The sequence below is a fragment of the Zootoca vivipara genome, chromosome 14, assembly GCF_965207765.1.
Source record: "Zootoca vivipara chromosome 14, rZooViv2.hap1.1, whole genome shotgun sequence".
NCBI lineage: Eukaryota > Metazoa > Chordata > Lepidosauria > Squamata > Lacertidae > Zootoca > Zootoca vivipara.
This window is the reverse complement of record NC_142597.1, coordinates 21,451,632-21,471,295: the sequence shown is the minus strand read 5'-3', so window position 1 is coordinate 21,471,295 and position 19,664 is coordinate 21,451,632. Positions and strand designations below refer to the sequence as shown.

At 48.7% G+C, this 19,664-nt stretch overlaps 1 protein-coding gene across 7 annotated transcripts in view; it reads left to right on the top strand.

Moving 5' to 3' along the window:
* Window positions 1–19,664, top strand: part of USP2 (ubiquitin specific peptidase 2) — a 72,904-nt gene that overhangs the window by 40,405 nt on the left and 12,835 nt on the right. For 6 of the 7 annotated variants that reach the window (XM_088658025.1, XM_088658027.1, XM_088658026.1 and 3 more), the window contains one exon: window positions 16,553–16,603. In XM_088658025.1, the coding sequence (XP_088514151.1) occupies window positions 16,553–16,603 (51 nt within the window). Of the gene's footprint in view, window positions 1–6,707; window positions 8,416–16,552; window positions 16,604–19,664 lie in introns of those variants that run through there. The other variant, XM_035139400.3, reaches the window with a different exon arrangement.

Sequence of the window (19,664 nt, the reverse complement as noted above, 5' to 3'; positions counted from 1 at the left end):
TGCCTGCTATAGCCGTAGAGACTGATATAGGAGAGACATGTTTTGTTGCAGCTAGGGCAGATGAAGGCGTCTGGCTGCACAGATGCACCATAGTGCTTCTTCTCTCTGTCCTCCTCCCAGTGGCCATTTCTCCTATGGTCACTGCTACAGATACACAACTTGACTGCCTGCCTCCAGGCACCGCAGTTGCCTGTAAGGGATTCCCACAAGGCAGGGTTGACTGTGCCAGCCTTCATGCCATGTTTGCTCTGCCAACGGGCCTGGTGCCAGAAACCAGCTCTCCACAGAGCGCATCCTTGGGGGATCCTGCCATCTTCCATCCTGTGGGCACAACCAAGCCAGCGTAGATGTCACTGAGAGGGGAGTGCGAACATGCTGAGAATGTGGGAACAGAGAACACACAGAGAGAAGACTTGCCTCCCTGTAACCATACCTGCCAAGTTCCGGCCTGAGAAATAAGGGACTGGACCGGACGTAGCAGACCGGAAGTAGCGCTGCTGCCATTTTGGAACTGGGCGGAGCATGCTCAGAAGTGACTTTTGATGCTGCTCTGCCCTGTTCCAAAATGGCCGCCGCACCAGAAGTCGCGCTGCAGCCATTTTGGAACTGGGCAAAGCAGCATCAAAAGTCGCTTCTGAGCATGCTCCGCCCAGTTCCAAAATGGCCACCGCACCAGAATAAACCGGGGGGAAACAAAAAAAATCCGCTTTTTCGGCTGGGAACAGCTGGAAAAACGGGGGTTTCCCGGGGAATACGGGAGACTTGGCAGCTATGCCTGTAACTTAGGAAGGAAAAAAGAGTTGAGCAAAGCAGCCTTCAGATTTCTCTTGCCATTGGATGGATTCTCAGCTCCATCGCAAGGTAGCTCTTTGACATTTCCTTGGGATCTCTCTCTCTCTCTAGCCTATGGATCAAGCCCCCAGTGGGATCCACCAGTAGCTCTTCACCTCACCGCCCATGTTTGCAATTCTCAGCACGTTGCCTCCTGACGTCTGCGGCAGAATTTCCGGAAATTTCTCGCCCCATTAATCACCCATCTGCATCGTCCCAGGCTGGTGAACCCAGTGGCCGTTGCCAAGTAGGAAGATCACAGCCTGTTCTTTGGGCAACCTAAGGCCAGCTAGTCACTGCCGCGTCTGCCCCACCACCACTGCAAGAGGGGTGTGTGCCACTACGAAGCCCCCTGCTTGGAGAGTTTCCGCACTGGGGGCTGCCCAGGAGTTGTATGACGGCCAGCTTGCATTGATTAATCATTTACTTTTAATTCTAACATTTTCCACCCTCTCGTTCTATAAAATGGCCAGGGCTTTCTAATTCCCATCTTGATCTCGACAAGAATCAAGGCTGGGTTGTTTCGGTGTTTTGTTTTGGTTTTGGCATGTTCTGCTCAAAATGCAAATAATTCTCGCATGCTTATATGCATTATAATATTCTGCTCTAGTTGGAACAGAGATAGTTTTTGTATCTGTATATTATATTGTTGTACTCTGTCCTGGGACAGTATGCTGAAGGACAGTTAAGAAATAATATATGTCAATAAATGTATAATGTTATGTACATTATTATACATACATGCACTCCAGGTTTCTTAAGTAACCAGCACATAAAGAGATACATAGAACCATGCATGTAATTGTATGAAAATGCATATTCAGTTATGCTGCAGAAATGCAATACTGCACAGGGCTTGATTCTTTTATGCGCATAAGATAAGGGATTTTTGTTCCATTTGATTTTGCACACAAATAATTGGGCTTAAATTGACAGTGCACAGGTAGCTCGGATATAAACAGGTGCCTGATGCTAGAGGAGATTTGATACAGGCAAGGCTTGATTGGGACAGAGCTGCTAAATTCCATATATAAATCTGTTTCAAATGGATTCCCATCCCTATTCTTACCAACAAATAACAGCATAAGTCATCCAGCAAACCTCAAGAAAATTACAACAATGCTTGTGAGGGCAGCTGCAATAGCGTACTGTATTTAAAACGGTTGCCCCCCCCCATGCATTGCTGAAATTAAAGCCATCTTCTCATTATAGCAGTGCGGCTGGGCAGACCCACTTTTGGGAGACCACACCAAATTCTGGGAGCCACCACCAATAAGACTCTGTATGTGTCGTGCCCACCTGCAGCTGTGTATCCAACAGCAGTGAGGAGAAGCTCCTCTGGAAGTGGGATCAGCCTGGGACCTGCTCAGTGCTTGGATTGGGGACCTTTTGGGATCCATGGTAGAATAAAGGCAAGAAATGTAAACAAGTCGGAAGAGCTTTCCTCCTGGAGACCCGCAATTTAGGTGTTATTTTTCCCGCAATAGCCAAAGTCTTTAAGTCCTTACGCCGCCAAAGACAAATGTAGATTTTCAAGGATTTCCATTGCTGGGCTATTGAAATCCTAGCTGCAGCTAGCATCCATGTCAAAAGTTCTTGAGAGCTTTCATGTTGTCCGTCCACATATCCGAGTAATGACAGTTGTCGAGAAGCCTGAAATTTAATTACTTTAGATATTTTCTTGATAAACTTGGGACCAGAATAATGAGACTGAGAGGGCATTCCCTCCAGAGATGGAAAAATGTTGCTTGGATCCCACAGGGATGTGTGATTCCTGAGATACTACGTTAGACTTTTAAGGTTAAGACCAGCACCTTGAATTTGGCCTGGAAACAGATGGGCAACCAGTGTGGTCCATCTAGCTCAGTATTTGCTCAGTATTGACTGGCAGCGACCCTACTGGATGTCAGACAGGAGTCTCTCCCAACTCTGCTTGGAGATGCCAGGAACTGAACCTGGGACCTTCTGCTTGCATAGCAGATACTCGGCCGCTGAGCTACAGCCCAGCTCAAGTTCAGGACAATGTGATCCGAACTGCTGGCTCCACTCGGTTGCCCTGGCCGCTGCATTCTGAACCCATTGCAGATTCCAAATTACCATCAAGAGCACCTCCACACCGAGCATATTGCAGCGATCTAACCTCGAACTGTCATTTGAGAGCAACTGGAACTTTTCTCCCTCTTCTGCACAACTGGAGCTGCACCTTTGGCATGCAACATGCCACGCAGGCTCTCCGGGGCCATTTGAGGTCTGCCCTGACCCTCACTTGCCTTGGCCGCTGCTGCCCGCAGGGAGGCATTCAGCTGTCCTCGTCCTCCATCCATAAACTGGCTTCTAGGAATTCTTGGCTATCTGACACTTGGAGTGAAGGATGCCTCTTGCTCCTCCCCTGGTGGTCAGAGAGCCATCCCAGCAGCTGCTTAAAGAAGCCACAAACCCAGTAAAGTAAATATCTCCCTCTCCCCTTCCCCCATTGCTCCAACTGTGGCAGCTTTCATATCACACAGGACTCTTCAATGCCCTTTAAAAAAGAAAAGAAAAATCAGGCAAACAGATTGAGAAGAGTCTTTTGACACCGGGTTTTTTCCGGTGCTTGTCAGACTCACTGAAATTAATAGACATGGCTAACTTAGGCCTCTTAATTTCAGTGGGTATACTCTTAGTGGGCATTAATGCAACTATTGATTGACTGCCTGCCTGCCTGATTGATTGATTGATTAGATATGTTTCCCATGAGGCTTCATGGAAGCAATTTACAGTAAAGAAAAAACACACAAAATAATTACGTGCATTTTAAAAAAAAGCTGATGAAACATTTACATATATATAAGCAATGGGTTGCATTAAACTGAGTTCTGCACAGAGTAGACCCATTGAAATGAATTAGTTGTGCCTATTGACTTCCATGGTACTGTTCTGAGTAGGACTAGCATGGGATGCATTCCAGTTATGTACTACCCAAGCACCTTAGGGACTCCACGCTGGATTTGTGTAAGGCAGGCATCCCCAAACTTCGGCCCTCCAGATGTTTTGGACTACAATTCCCATCTTCCCCGACCACTGGTCCTGTTAGCTAGGGATCATGGGAGTGGTAGGCCAAAACATCTGGAGGGCCGCAGTTTGGGGATGCCTGGTGTAAGGTTTACTCCTTAGCCTTTTCTTCTCCCAAAGATGTTCCCGCAAAGCAGCAGGTATGGATTTTACCTTGTGGTTTACACCTGAAGCCTTTCTCATGAATGAGTAGAGCTGCAACAGTGGCACATTTATAAAATCAGTTCAGGCTGCATCTGCACTATACATTTAAAGCGGTATCATACCATTTTAAACAGTCATGGCTTCTCCCCCCCCCCCCCAAAAAAAAAGAATCCTGGAAACTGTAGTTTGTAAAGGGTGCTGAGAGTTGTTCGAAGGGGCCTATTCCCCTCTAAAGTTCCTAGCTCAGTCCCTCTTCCCATGGAACTCATTCTGATGAGAGGGAGATGATATGAGAGATGAGATGATGTTGGCCATTTAATGAGCATTCTTTCTTGATTTGTTGATGGTGAGAAATTAGGTGGTGTTGCGTCAAAGCAAGTGTTACCTGCACTTTCCAGTATATTCCCACGTCACTTCCCTTATTGCAAAAGCCCAATCTCCTGGGGAAAGTGAGTTTGTTGCGCAAAACCTCCCAGTCATCTAAAATTTCAGAACCAGGGTTTGCCAATATAGGCCTGAGGGCTTATCCACACCTTATTTGCCTCACCTCTTCCCCCCTCCCTGGGAAAACCCCCAGTTTGGGCCGAATCGGAACAAACAAGAATCTGGTTTTTATGCAGATTGCCACTGTTAGTTCTCATGGAGCACTAACAAGTGGGCAAAGCCACTCAGAGCCATGCCCAGAAAGCAGGGGGAGAACAAAATACACTTGGATCTGTGCTCTCTAGGGCCCAGGACAATAGGAATTGTGGACTCAGAATCCCATCTGGAAACAGTGACAACCTGGAAGCCTCATGTTGGAAGTTTGGGTGCAACTCAGCTTGCGGAAGAGGCGTTTGCATGGGGTTAAGGCAGGTCCCCAGACTCTCTCTGTACCTTTAACCTAGTGCCTTACTTCTCTATCACCTTGTTGATTGGCCTGATAAGTCTTGGGCTGCATCCTGCTTGCCATTTCCTCTTCCTCCTCCTCCTCACTCTCACACCTCAAGGTGAGAGTTCATCTGTGGCTATCCTCTGAGAGAGCAATGGAGCAACCATGGCTGCCATGCTCTCCTCTAGACTAGTTGCTCAGACTAGAGCGAGAAACTGTTCTATTCATGTTAGACACAATGGCATCATGCCAGTTGCTGGAGCCAAAGGCGGGTGGGTAGGTGCCAGGCAGGGGGAGGGGTGCCAGCCCAGCCCCTGCCACCAGAGCAGCACACACCCGAGAGTAAAGTGGGGCCAACCTGAACTGCCTGCCTACTCGCGCAGGGTGGAGCCTGGCCGGTTGATACGGCCCTTGGCGACCAGAGAAGAGCACCGGGGCCGCCTGGTTTGCACCTCCTCAAAAATTGTGCACCCAGGGCCACGCCACACACACACACACCCGTTAGGTGTTTCCTATAGTAAACAGCTTCCTTACTTTCTTCCCTACAAGCATCTTCTCTATGTCTGTGATTGCGAGAGGTAAACTCAGCTCTCTAACCAAGGTGCCCTAGCTGAACGCTGCTCACTCTGCCTATGAAAAGGGCTTCCATAGGTGATTGGACCCCGTTATTTCAACCCCGCCGCCTCTGCCTGTCTTTCTGCGCAATCTCCTGATAGCTGAATGCTGGGTTGGCACTGTGTACTTCTGGACTCTCAACTCTGTGTGGGTGTGCAGCCTGCCTGCGTTCCAACTGTGTTCATGATTGCAAAAACACGCTGAGCGCAGAGCAATTTGGGTACAGTTATAGAACCGTAATTACGTTTTCTCCTGTCGCCTGGGTCTGTGTGTGGTATAACAATGCACCGTTCCTATCGCCTCTGTCTCGGGCACGCATGGGAGCATTTGCCCATCCTCGTGCGTCAGCCTTTCCCATTCCTTACTATTCCCGTGTGCTTTTATCTCTGCATTCGCAGATTGCGTTCCCTGAAGTGACAGTGCCATGCTGATAAGAGGCTTACAAATCCTGTAGAAAAATAATGCTGCGATATATGTATGTATGTATGTCTCCCTGGGTTTATTTTTAACGCTACCAAAAATAGCCCTACCTCATCCAAGCTAAAGTTAGTTCCCTTGCAGCGTCTGCACAAAGAGATCTGGTTGGAGGGTGGAAGAAGGTTGGAAACAGTGCAAAAAGGATCAAGCGGTGCTTGGTTTATTAAAGAGGAAAGGAAAGCTGTTCATTCTTTTTCTTTTCTTTCCTCTCAGAAGCAGTATAGCATGCTCCACAGTTGGAGGCAGCAGCGCTTCTGAATACCAGTTGCTGGAAACCGCAGGAGGAGAGAGGGCTTTTGTGCTCAGATCCTGCTTGTGGGTTTCGCATAGGCATCTGGTCGGCCACGGTGAGAACAGGATGCTGGACTGGACAGGCCACTGGCCTCATCCAGCAGACTCTTCTTAGGGTCATATGCTTTGGCTTTATGGCTGCATAGATACGTGGGAATAACAACCTCGAGTGCAACTTTCCAAAACTTCATCCTGACTCTTGAAAGCATCTGACGTAAACAATGGAAAGTTACTGCCAGACAATGGGTCTGTTGTGATGGCTGTGGGGAATGCGTGGTTTTGCAGGAGAGTCTGGGATCCCGGGCAATGTTGTTGCTCCGCCTGCACAGAGCTTCCCCTTTTATTTCTGTGCCTCAGTTTCTCTCAGTGTGTAAAGAAGTATGTTTGTCAGGCAGAGAATTCTCCGTCAGGGGTGCTTCATTGCAGAGGTAATACTTGTCATTGAAATCCAAGTCAGTGCTGGATTTGGCATCAGACCTCAAGCCCCTTGCAGAGTGCTGACACCAGCAAATTATCTGGAGGTCAGCCAGTGTTACACAAAGTAGGTAAAATGCCACCCAATAGCCATAGCTTGCCTTGCGATACCATGCGTTCCATCTTGTCCTTTTGTACTTCAGTGGCTGTCGCTCCTTTCCTTTTATTTTCAATGTTGATATTTTATTGAAAAGTTTCAATGACAAAAGAAATAAAAGTGAAGTGCGTTGGTTGCTGTGCATGCAAATAGGTCTGAGAGGTTGGTGAATGAATGCCTTTGGGTGCAAGACGGTTTGGACTGGGTGGTCTCTTGAGTACCCCTTCTCTAATAAAGGCGCAATGTCACAGTTCTGCCCTTCAAAGTCTAGACACCTTGGCAGGATTGGAGTTCAGCTCCCAGCAGATTACACAACCAGATTGCACCAAGAGAGCTCCCTTCTTTCTCTTCCCCGCTACTGGGATGTGGGTAGTTTCATGTGTTGGATGGGAAAGAGGGGGCCACTGAGAAAAGCTATGCCACTTGCGGGCATTACTTCAGGGAAGAGGCACTGCATGGTCTCGGTTGGCTCACTTTGGCAGCAACTCTGTGCAGGGCAACCAACTTTCCTTCTAAACTTCACCATTCCCTCACCATCTTGACTCAGAGAAGTCACTTCACCTCGCTATTGGGCGTGTGAAAAAAAAGGGGTTTAAATGTGGGGCTCTTCCAACATCCTTCCCCTGCCCTGACTCAAAGACAGACAGACAGCTCACAGATAGCACTGAGTACAGTATTTCTGTCTGGCTGAGATGAGAGTCATAGTTCCATCCGGAAAAGTTTCCATCCGGAAAAGTTCATCTGCTGCTACACGCCCCCAATGCCTGCTCTGAGCATGTGTGTGCCTTAAATTGCTGGGCCTGCATAGCTGGGTTGCTATGACGCTTGAGCGCCCTGCAGGACCAGGCAGAGCCACCCGTCACACTTCCCCTTGGCTTCCCCACCCGGCACAGAAAGTTGCCTGCAGCCTTGGCCGTCGTACCTCCCTGGAGGGAGCCCTCTTCTGTGCAGCCTTGCCTGGGCGTCTGTTCCACCTCCCCTGCTTGATGTCAGAGTGATTCAGGTGCCAGCGGGGAAGGCAAAAGCAGCAGCGGCAGCTTTGCCTGGAGTGACAGCTTTGAGGCAGACCCTGGATTTTAAAGACGAGAGCCAGAGCCGCAGTGTGGAGGGTCGCCTGTGCTCTTCCACACTTCCATGTCCAGCCAGAAGAACCTTTCCAAACTTTTCCTCTCTCCTGGAGAAGAAGCACTTGTGGTTCCGCTTGGGGCAGAAGGCACGCCAAACTCAGCCGCTCCTCTCCTTGTTTTATTCCACCGGGTCCATCTACACTTTGGAGGAACGCTGCCTTGCTATCTGAGCAGGCGGAGGAAGGGGTTGAGAGGAGCAGACCCCTCCGAGTCTCACCGTTCTCCACAACTGGATCTCCTACCGAAGGAAGCCTGTGGGGGGAGAGAGGCGAGGGGTGCCTCCTCGCAGCATGCGGAATTCCTACACGGTCACCCTCCCCGAAGAGCCCCCCACCTCGCCTTTCTCTGGCATGCCAAAGGAGCTGCGGACCAAGACTCCCATGCCAGGATCCCTGCTGGTCTCTGCCTTTGTGGGTCTGGTGCTCAATAAAACCAAGGTACAGCTCAGCTTCACCCCAAACAAACACACACACACACCATCCTCATGGCATCTTTCTAAGCTGGGTTTGGCTAGGGGTTTCCCCTACCTCGCAGGGTGAACCAGCCACAAATTGTGGGGTGGGTAGGTGGGCCTTGCACTGCATGTGTTGGGTCTGCACGAGCTTAGAGCTTAGCAAGTTTAGCAGTCAGCTCTGTTGCTGCCTGGCAGGAGCCCTGGGACCTTGTCTCTGCTCTGCTCCTGATTTCACTGTATGGACTTGGGGTGCAGGCTGAACCCTGCTTTCAGCCTGGGAGGGGGTTAAAGTGTGGGTGCTGCCCACCCCATAGCAAAGCCAGATATCGCCTCGTTCCTGTTCTTATTGCACCTTTAAAGACAGTTGGGTGGGTGGGAGAAGCTAAAAGTAGGGAGGTAGTTAACTATCTGCTAGAACAGAAGACAGTTGTCTGTGTGGGTGCAGACGCTCGCTGTCAAAAAAGCAGGAGGTCTGCAAGAACTAGAGGCGACAAAGCGACCTTCCCCCCTTTCCTCTAAAAGATGGAGTTTGCAAGAGCAGCCTGTGATATTAAGCAATAAGCTGTTAACTCCTGCTTAGGTCCCAAGAGTTTCTGCTGTGAGACCAACCTTTTGGGTGCCGCTCACCCATTTCTAAGAAGGGGCACAGTTGGAGAGGAGACTGGAAATCCTCTCCCCCCCCCCCGCAGGGAGCCCCAGTAATTTAAGGGGCATGCTCTCAAGATAACCGAGCAGTTAACCTTTCACCTTTTGACCTTTCCTTTGCTCAAACCCTTTCAGTGCTTATTTATGGGTGAAAGTGTGTGTGTGAGAGAGAAAGAGAGAATCTGCATTCTGAATGCTGGGAGAGTGTTGGTAGAGTTATTCAGAGTGAATAAAAGCAGAGCATGCAGGAAGGATCTCATGGGATGTTTTGGGGGGAGGGACGGACAGGCGCCAGGACGCCTGGGTCTTCCCCCCTCTCCACGTGGCTGTTCGGGGTTTCCTTTCATCCCTCCGCGAAGCCAGTGCCGTTTTTTGACCTCGTTGGGCCAGTGCCCTTCGGGGAGCGCCTTTGTTCCATGCCGTTATGTAACAGACTCCCTTCCGCCGCGGCACCTGTGGCTCAGGGCAGGTCAGCCCCTTTGTTCAGTCGATGAATGGAGCTGGGCATGTTATGTAAGAGTTGTCTGTGCCTCTCTCCCCACAGGCAGCTTGAAACCTCCTTGGCTCCGCTTGCTGAGCTCCAGCAGCTGAGGCCAGCTAGGGAGCTGTGATCCAAGCTGGCCAGGGAAGGGAAAGGAGAGTTCAGTTGTCAGGGGAGGGGAGGGGGAGGGAGGCAGAGCCATTTGTAACCAGGTGGCCGCTCCTGGCAGCATGTTCAGAGAGAGAGAGCTTTTCTCTCCCCGCTGCTGCCATAGTGGGTTTCATTTTGCTAGGGAATGTCTGTTGTTGTTGTTGTTGTTATATCAGTGTTTGGTTTTTAAACCACAAGTTGCAGAGTTGAATCATAGAACAGTAGAATCGGAAGGGGGACACAAGCGGTCATCTAGTCCAACCCCTGGCAGTGAAACTGAAGCTGGTTTTACATGATGCCCTGCATCCTACAGTTGGATAAATCTTGATGGTGGGGTCCGCGATCTGTGTCAAAATCATTCCCAATCCAAGGAACTTGGGCAGGGAGGTGGGGCATCACGAGTCCTTTCCCAGCCCAGTGGCGCTGCAGGGTTTAATCTGTCCCAGCTTTGTTCGCTTCCAAACTGGTTTTCAATGCCCCGGCACATCCTGGGGCCTTTGAAACAAGGGAGTTCCGCTTGATGAACACGTACAGAACACCTTTCCCAGGAGAACTGCCATGTAGACACCGCAGACCTAGATGGACCCAGTAGCCTAACTCTGTATAAAGCATATTCTGCCTGTGCTCCCATGGAGACCTGGGTTTCTGGGTCAGAATGGGAAGCATCTGGATAGGTCCCAGATAATGCATACATGTTCCTTCTGTGCCTGTGTCAGACTGGGAGCGCTGCCTGTGAGGAGTTTCCTGGAACAAGGTGCTTGTGCTCCAGGGCAAGCAGTGGCTTTCCCCATCTCTCTCTCTCTCTCTCTCTCTCTCTCTCTCTCTCTCTCTCTCTCTCTCTCTCTCTCTCTCTCTCTCTCTCTTCAACCTCTCTCTCAACCTCTCTCAACTCTTTCCTCTGGATTCGCGTGGGTGGCTGTTCATCTGGGGCCTGCCTCTTCCTCTCCATAGCAGAGGAATGCCGGCTGGCTGGTCCCGCATGCTTTGGCGATGCGCCATTCCCCAGCACACTCTCGGTTCCTTGTTCTCTCCTCGGAGATTTTTCTGTCTACTCCCTTGGCTGGGAAATGTTTTGGGAAGGATGTGTGTAAATTAAGCAGGGCTGGGCCACCCCAGAGACCTCAGCGCATCAGGTCACCTCCGTCACAGCCTCTCCAAACCTCCTCGCCCTTTGACACACATTGTAGGCACCTCTCATGTCCTTGTCGCTGCTCAGAAGAGAACACGGTTCTTCTGGACCTTGTGTGATGGCCAGATCCCGCTAAATTTGTTTAGGTTGCCACCAAACACACTTCCAAGGAATTGCCTTTAGGGTGCAAACCCTAAGGTGATGCTATCAGGATCCTTAACTCGGTGCTTGCTTTCAGTGTAATAATTAAGTGGTGGTTAGTGGCTTGGTTGCCATTCAAGATCTAGACGTGGTCGTTGAAAAACTGTGCTTATGGTGCCAGGATGCATCCCATTGTATCAGCACACAAAAAAATGCAAGGTTTTGATGCAAGGATGGGTGAGGAGGAACAGCTCAGTTCTCAAAACTAGTATTCTTTCTCTGGTCACCTGTCAGCTAGCATATGCCTCTGGGTTTAGTTATTCAACTAGGGCAGAGGTGGCTAACCATTATTCAGCTTCCACCAACCCAGCTTGCAGTGGGTCTCACCAGTGATCTATTGGTCCAAGGTAGCAGGGTGGGTGGGTTGGTGTCAAAGACCCATTACTGTTTCTGCAGGAAGGTCCCTGTCTCCAGTGACCTAAAACCACCCAGTCAGCATGAAAGGGAAGATTTTTTTAGCCACTATCTACTCCAAAGCCCAGCGTTTAGGAGCACTGAAAACTCAAGATGTGTCAGCTTCAAGGGAATAGTGTGCAAGTTCTGTTGTGTACAGGGAAATGTCAGGGAAATGTGTAGCTTCAGGTGGCCAGAAGAAGATTTTGGAGCATTCCAAATCATTTGCCAATGAACGTGCACAGAAAATAGATCTAGCTGAAGTGCAACACATGGAGATCTGCACTGAGCAATGCAATGCATCCCTAATTATTATTGTTGCATAATTACAAGATTATTGTATAAACTTGGAAAGCTGCATAATCTATATAAAGGGTATGGCTGAGTCGTGAAGGGACCTTGCCATACACTGTTGCTTGTGACTGTTCAACACATACCACAACCTCAGCGGATCCAGGCAGACCAGATCAGGAGGGAGGGTTACTGCCTGCTCTCAGTTCTTCAGATGTTTTATCTCAAGAGGTATTTCGGACTACAGATCCCATCATTCCTGACCACGGGTCATGCTTCCTGCGGCTGATGGGAACTGGAGTCCAGAAACATTTTGGAGGACAACATCGCTCTCACATTGATCTGACAGTCAGAGAGGAGGGGAGATGTTCTCCTCCACCAGGGTGCTAGACTAGATGGAGGGGTTAAATTTGAGGCTGTTCTGTTCCTAGCATCACTTCTAGTCTTTACCTGTCTCACAGGTAAGCATCACAGCTGGAGAAGGATAGTGGGGTGGCTACTTTTCCACAACAGAAGCCCAAAATACTCTGCATCAAAGCAAATGTAGTGACTTTAATTACTATCTTAATTTCTGTTTATTCTACCTTGCCCTCAGAGTCGAAGGGCTGGGTCGTTGGGTGTGTTGTTTTTTCTACACACATTTTGTCCTTACAACAACCCTATAAGGTCAGTTAGACTAAGAGAAATATATACTGGCCTTTGATCACCCAGAATGTTTCAAAGTGAGGAGTTTGAACCTAGATTTCTCCCAGCTGAGTCAAACGCTCCAACTACAGCACCCAAACTGGCTGTGTCAGCAATTTTTAATAGCATGGTTAATAATAAAAATGTTGATGATAATAATAATAAGAGGGTGGGTGGGTGGGTTTCAGCTAATATTTGTGAAATTCAGAGAAGTGCAAATTTCAAAAGGATGGATGTGTGTTTCGGTTCTCGTGCGCAAATTGGGCTGAATCGCCTTTTAATGCAAACTGAATTGGATTTTCCCACCATCCTTTATCATGGCTTGTTATTTCATTAAGGAACCCCAAACCCCTTCCTTCTCTCTCCCCTCCTCTGCAATTCTGTCTACCCTCAGAGACTGAGAATAGGGTGTCCACTTGTCCCAATCCCTGTCCCCACCCCACCCCCCGATGTGACACGAGGCTGTGTTGCCAGAGCAGAAACGTGTGCTGTTTGAGCCGGTCTATTTTGGGCTGTTGTCAGGAACAGGAGAGGAGGCTGCTCTCCCTCCTACAAACACATGCCAAGTGCTGCTATTTTGGAGCTGGCGAAGCAGCAGGGACCTCCCCCCCCCTCCTCTTCAGTTTCTAGGGTGCCAGCAATGTAAGGAGGTAAGAAGGGTTGGCGCTTTAACCCACTGAACCCCAAACCCAGTCCAGCCGGGGTGGGGAACAGGGGCATCCCTCCATTCAGCCTGCAGCACTAAACCATTTCATGAATTTATATAGTGCATACACACACACACACACACACACACACACACACACCAACTCTGCACCCCAAAAGGCTTCCAGAACAGCTTGTATACAATCAGTTGAAACAAGGCAGTCTCTGCCCCCTCTCACGCTTACATTCTAAAAGACAAGGGACAAAAGGAAACAAGGAAGTGGAGGGCAGAGGGGAAAAGGCAAGCTCAGGCTCCAGCTCTTTAAGCTATTTCAAGTCCAACGTTCTCTGTCGGCAGCAGAGATGCCCCACAGGGGAGGTTTGCGGTAGAACTAGAAGGAAGAAGCCCTCATTGCGCTGCTTCTTTTGCCTTAATTTCTGTTACCCAGGGCTATGCTGCCTCTGCCCATGGAGGCTCTGTTCTGCCATCATGGTCAATAGCCATTAATAGGCGACAGCCTCCAAGACTTTGTCCAATCCATGACAACCAGAACTGACACAGACATTGCTGGGCAGTTTCAACGAGCTCCCTCCGGTGAGGATTCTAGTCAGCTATATGAGAATAGAACTAGATATACGATTCTGGGTCCTTCTGGCCTCCCCCCATTCTCCTCTGTGCCTGATCTGGTGTGGGGAGGGGAGTTTTTCTGGGGCAGTGTTGCTTTCCAAGACAGGCATATTCTACCTCGATAGAACTATATAGCTGCATTATAAGATCTGTAACTTTAAGAACTGGCGCCCGACCTTGAGCTTCCCCTCCTCCCTCCCCATCCCTCTTTCCTCATGTGTTCTGTCCACTCTGAGAGCCTTCTTGGCTATAAATGCTTCAGATGCTATGTCCTTGATCCTTGAGATTGAACCCGGGACCTTCTGCACCCACAGCACATGCTCTACCAGGAGCGTGGAATGAAGGCTGTCACCAAGCTCAATGCTTCCAAGCCACCTTTTCTCCCTGTGTCTCGCCTTCTTACAGGCAGGTCTCTGAAGCCACACAGCAAGCAGAGAGCTCTTAGTGGCTGTTTGCAGTTTCAGTAGGAAGCCTTTATCCAGAACAACGAAGTTCTGCTTTCCCCAAGTTGGGAGCAATGGAAACTGCCTTATACTGAGTCCGATTGCTGGTCCATTTAGCTCAATATTGCTTGCATTGATGGACAGTGGCTCTCCTAGGGTTTCAGCTGGGGGGTGTCATGTATTCCCAGCCCACCTGGAGATTGAACTTGGGACCTTCTGCATTGCAGAGCAGATGCTCCTTGCATTACCTATGTCAGAGGTGCAAAATGCAGAGAGGTCTCCCTTGCAGAATGAAGTTTGTCCTCCCTGCTTTTCCATTCTCTCTTTCCCCTCCCCCTGAGCAATGCCCACATGACCTCTGTCCCTCTGCTGGGTGCCAGCTGGTTCCATTCCAAGCCCTCTGGGCAGGATTCTGTGTTCCAGGCCCAACAGACTGCCAAGGTGCTGCTGCTGAGGAGGAGGAGGAGGACTTGCCAAGTTTGGTTACTCCTCTGGCTTCTGCATTGCCATGTGTAGGGCACCACAAATACAGGAAATGGGACTTTGCCTTCCTGGGATTTTGCCCTCCTGAACATAAGGTCAACTGAGTGCTTTGCAAACACCTCCATGGGAGTTGATGCAACACTTTGGGTGGCTCTCTCTGCTGTATGTTCCGCTCTTGTTTTTCTTCTGCCAAAGGCCTCCCTTTGCTTTCCCTGGCTTTCTGTTTGCTTAAAGTGGTTTTTGCAAAGCAGTTCTCCAGCCAAGAAATGCATACAAAAACCCACCTGCTAAGCTAACATGCGCATGAGGATGCATATATTCATTTTAAAAATGCTTTATATTAGGGGAAATTGCTTTGCAAAAATATGTATAAATGTATTAGACGAAGTTTCATGCCAAAATGTTCAAGTAAATTGGTGACCCGAGTTTTATTCACTCATTCATTCATTCATTCCCTTCTTCTCTCCTTGGCCCTTTTCCCTTGTGCGCTGTTGTTGTTTTTTAAGATTGTACATAAGCCACTATGGGAGCCTTCTTTTGGCTGAATAGTGGGATGCAAATGCTCAGAAAAAGTGTAATTAACAAATCTGCACTAAAATGCCTCATGGATTTTTATGAGGATTTTTTGCAAACTACTGTGGAGAACTGAATTTAAGACTAGAGAAGTTAGAAACGGAGATTGACAGATTCTTTCATCCGTACTTCCTACAAACGACATTATGATCATATACGCACCATCAGGGAGTCCTGAATTTATTTGTTTATTTGCCTGCTTATTTGCCTGCTTATTTCATATTTAATTTGTCTGCCGCACCTTTCTCCCAAGTAGGAGAGCTGGTGTAGTATAATGGTTTAGAGTGTCAGACTAGGACCTGGGAGACCAGGGCTCCAATCCCACACTCAGCCATGAAGCTCACTGGGTGACCTTGGGCCAGTCACTGTCTCTCAGCCTGACCTACTTCACAGGGTTGTTATGAGGATAAAATGTGGGTGTGTGGGAGAGAACCATATATGCCACTTTGAGATCCTTGGAGAAAAGTTGGGGTACATTTGCAGTAATAAGCATTGCTTTTTTCTGGGGGTACGCAGAGGTACGCATACCCCGAAACATTTTGTGAATCTTTGTACTTTTGTCCATTTACTATATTTTCCCCGATTTGAACTATAAAATGGTGATTTTATCGAATCAGAATGAGAGTACCCCTAAACATTTTTTTTTAGGAAAAAAGCACTGGTAATAAATAAATGCAGTAAGTTTGCATTCATTCATTAGCCTTTTGCATTCATTTAATAGGTGAGGGGAAACTCAGGGCCATGCTGGGAGCCCAGGGCCCCCCAGTTCTAGATGAGACAGAGTCTGATTGCCTTAACTTACTTTTAGAAAGGGAAAGCTCTTTGCACATGCACAGAAGCACCTTCTCTGTCTCTTCCCCACTCCCTCCGCCATGACTTCCATATTCTAGGACTGAGCCTGAACGCTTGAGATCTCTTGGCGGAGCCCAAGGTATTAATACCCACAGAACCTTTGATTCTGTGATAGCAGAAATTTCCCACGGGCTTTGTCGGCTGCTGCTAAAGTTGGCACTCATTCATTTCTGGCGCTGAGAGTAGAAAGAAGTGGGGCACTGGCTTTGCTTTGTAGGCTCTGTTTCTTCCTCCACCACCACTATCCCCCCAGTAGGGAACCTTCCCCTTAAGCCTTGCTCCTGCTCAGCAAGTATTGACAAGGGATGTGTCAGGGGTTTGAGATTCCTTGCAAGCTGTGGGTTTAATGGCCTGAAATCTACAGTATATGCCCGTTATCCCAAATCTTTGGGAGGATGAATCCCCTTTCTCTTTTGCCTTTGTTTGTCCCCCCACCTCCTTGGATTTGGCTGTGTTTGCATATCTACCCGACCCAGAGTTGCCGCATTCTCACAACCAATGCATGTTCTTCTCTCTCGACAGAATTCCAAAACCGTGCAGGGCCTGACCGGCCTCCGGAACCTCGGCAACACTGTGAGTCCACTCCTCTCTCTTTCCACTTCACTTGGGTATATCTGCACTGGGGCGGGAGAACTGAGCTCACATTCACACTGTGAATGGTACCAGTTTAAACAGTCCCGTGGCGCTCCCTCCAAAGAATTATGGAAGCTGTGGTTTGTTAAGGGCCCTGAGACCCATATTCCCCTCACAGAGCTACATTCCCTGAGTTCCCTGGGAAGAGGAACTGATTGTTAAACCACACTGGTAATTGTAGCTTGGGGGGGAGGACGGGACAGGGAGGTCTCCTAACAATTCACAACACCCTTAACGGACTGCAGCTCCCAATAATTATTTGGGGAAAGCCATTGACCTGTTTAAAGTGGTATGTTGCTGCTCTAAGGGTATGGTATGATTGAAGCCTGAGATCTGCTGATAGGCCTCAGCAAGATCCCAGCTTGGGGGGGGGGGGACTTGGGATGGGGTGAACCAGAAGTGGGTTTTCACATGAAAGGATTTGTGAGTTTGATAGTGGCACCAATCACACACTCCTGAGCTTACCCTATGCTCTGTGGCACACCCTGTTCCTTAATTCTTAGTTTATGTATACCCAGTTAGGTCACTAGTTTGCCTTTGGCTCCTGTTGGCGAGCTGTGTGGGATTTCAGCATAATAAAAAACCAGATACGTATATGGATTGTTTGCATTGCACTTGCAGTGATAGATCCAGACCACCCCTTCAGTTTGCCCACAATTCCTCCTCCCCACCCGGAAAACTGCTATTTAATTCTCAATTGGAGCAAATGACAATCTGGGTCTTTCCCAGATTGCCATTTGTTCTGATCTATCACTAAAGAGCGGGTTTACCCTGGAAAAGGAGCAGGGCAAAGGAAAAACTTTGTTCCTCCTCCTCCTCTACCACCACCTCCTCTTCCTCCTCACTTTATTTCAGCGATTGCCCCCATAATTCAGATTGCAGGACTGAGGCAGAGCTAGAGTGGCTTGTTGAAGCCCACCTCATAGTGAGATCACGGCAGAAGCAGGCTTCGAACGGAAAGCTTTCTGATTCATATAGCTGAGCCTCTGAATTGCAAGACTGAACCAAAGCTCTCTGAAATGAATAATTTAAAAAGCAGTGCAAGGTTAAACCTAGTCTCTGTGCGGGTCAAGCACAGAGGTCACCCTGGTCTTATTGCCGGGCACTGCTGCTGCTGCTGCTACCTCATTGCCAAATTCAAACTGCTAGGCTCACCTTGCAGGGAGAGAGCATGGCATAACTGCACCACCATGCAGCTATCTCCCAGATGCTCGCGCATCAGGCTCTTGGAGCCCCAGGGTGATAGCATGCATGCGCTAATTGGTATGGCATAATTACCGCCATTGTGATTCGCATGCCGCTTCCTTGTGAATAGAATCATAGAATTGTAGAGTTGGAAAGGGACTGTGAGAATCACCTAAGCCAACCCCCTGCAATGCAGGAATATGCAGCTGTCCCCACATGGGGATCGAACCTGCAGCAACCTTGGTGTTATCAGCGCCACGCTCTAACCAACTGAGCTGTCTAGGCCCTACACACACACACAAATGTAAGAAGAGCCTGCTAGATCAGGCCAGTGCCCATCTAATCCAGCATCCTGTTCTCACAATGGCCAGCCAGATGCTTTGATGCAAAGCCCACAAGCAGGGCCTGAGCGCAACAGCGCTGTTCCCAAGACGGGAGCCCCAGCAACAGGCATTCAGAGGCCACATTGCCTCTGGCACTGTAATGAGAACATAGTATGTGGGAAAGCCGTGCACACACAACGCCAGCTGAGCCACAGCAGCCTGACGGTCACGGCTGGATTAGTGGTGTGGCACTTCTCCATGCCCGGTGGGTGGGTACCCCGCCAACGCAGGAAATTTCGACAGCTCTTTCCACCGCTGTTTGTCCCTCAGTTCCCCTTTGCTGATAGTTGTGGTGGGAATCCCCTGCCCTTCTGAAGGGCCTTTTTGCAACGGTCTCAGGAAGCCTCAACTGCTCAGGCCCATACTCATGAAATTAAATGCTCTTTTAGGTTTCACATGCAATGCTTGTTTAGAGTTGTTTTAAGTGCAGGCGCAAACACCTACATGTTAAATTCAGAGGAGCATTTAACCTCACAAGGCCTAGTTCAAAGCCCTAAATGGCCTCGGTCCAGTATACCTGAAGGAGCGTCTCCACCCCCGTCTGCCCGGACACTGAGATCCAGTACCAAGGCCCTTCTGGCAGTTCCCTCCTTCTCAGTGGTGGCGCCTGCCCTGTGGAATGCCCTCCCATCAGATGTCAAAGAGAAAAACAGTTACCAAATTTTTAGAAGACATCTGAAGGCAGCCCTGTTTAGGGAGGCTTTTAATGTTTAATAGATTGTTTTGTTTTGTTTTTCTGTTGGAAGCCGCCCAGAGTGGCTATGGAAACCCAGCCAGATGGGCGGGGTATAAATATTATTATTATTATTATTATTATTATTATTATTATTATTATTACTACTACTACTACTACTACTACTATTATAGTTTGGGCCTGAGCGGCTGAGGTTTACCCATCTGATAGGTTTCCACACCTGAGCCTTTCAGGAAGAACATTCTTCTCAAGGCAGTTCACATGATGTGTGAAAGCGCAACGTCAAATGACAATAAATGTGTTTTTGAAAATGTTCCCTGTTAATAAAACTAGGAGCAGGACATTAAAAATGCAGCCACCTCACTATCAGATCCCTAGTCACATTTAGGTAAAGTGATAACTGTTAAGGCCCATTTGGAAATATAAGGGCCTGTCTTACACAGATGTTTTTATTCCACAGCCTCGCCATCTCAGACACCCACACTATATGCACATATTTATGACACTTGAACAGAGAATCCTGGGATCTGCAGTTTACCCCCCTGAGGGTTATAGCACCCTTAAGAAACTATTGTTCCCAAGAGTCTTTGAGGAAGCAATGTGCTTTTAATGTGCAAAGTGCAAGTAGATAAATAGGGACCGTTACAGCGAGAAGGTAAACGGCGTTTCCGTGTGCTGCTCTGGTTCGCCAGAAGCGGCTTTGTCATGCTGGCCACATGACCTGGAAGCTGTACGCCGG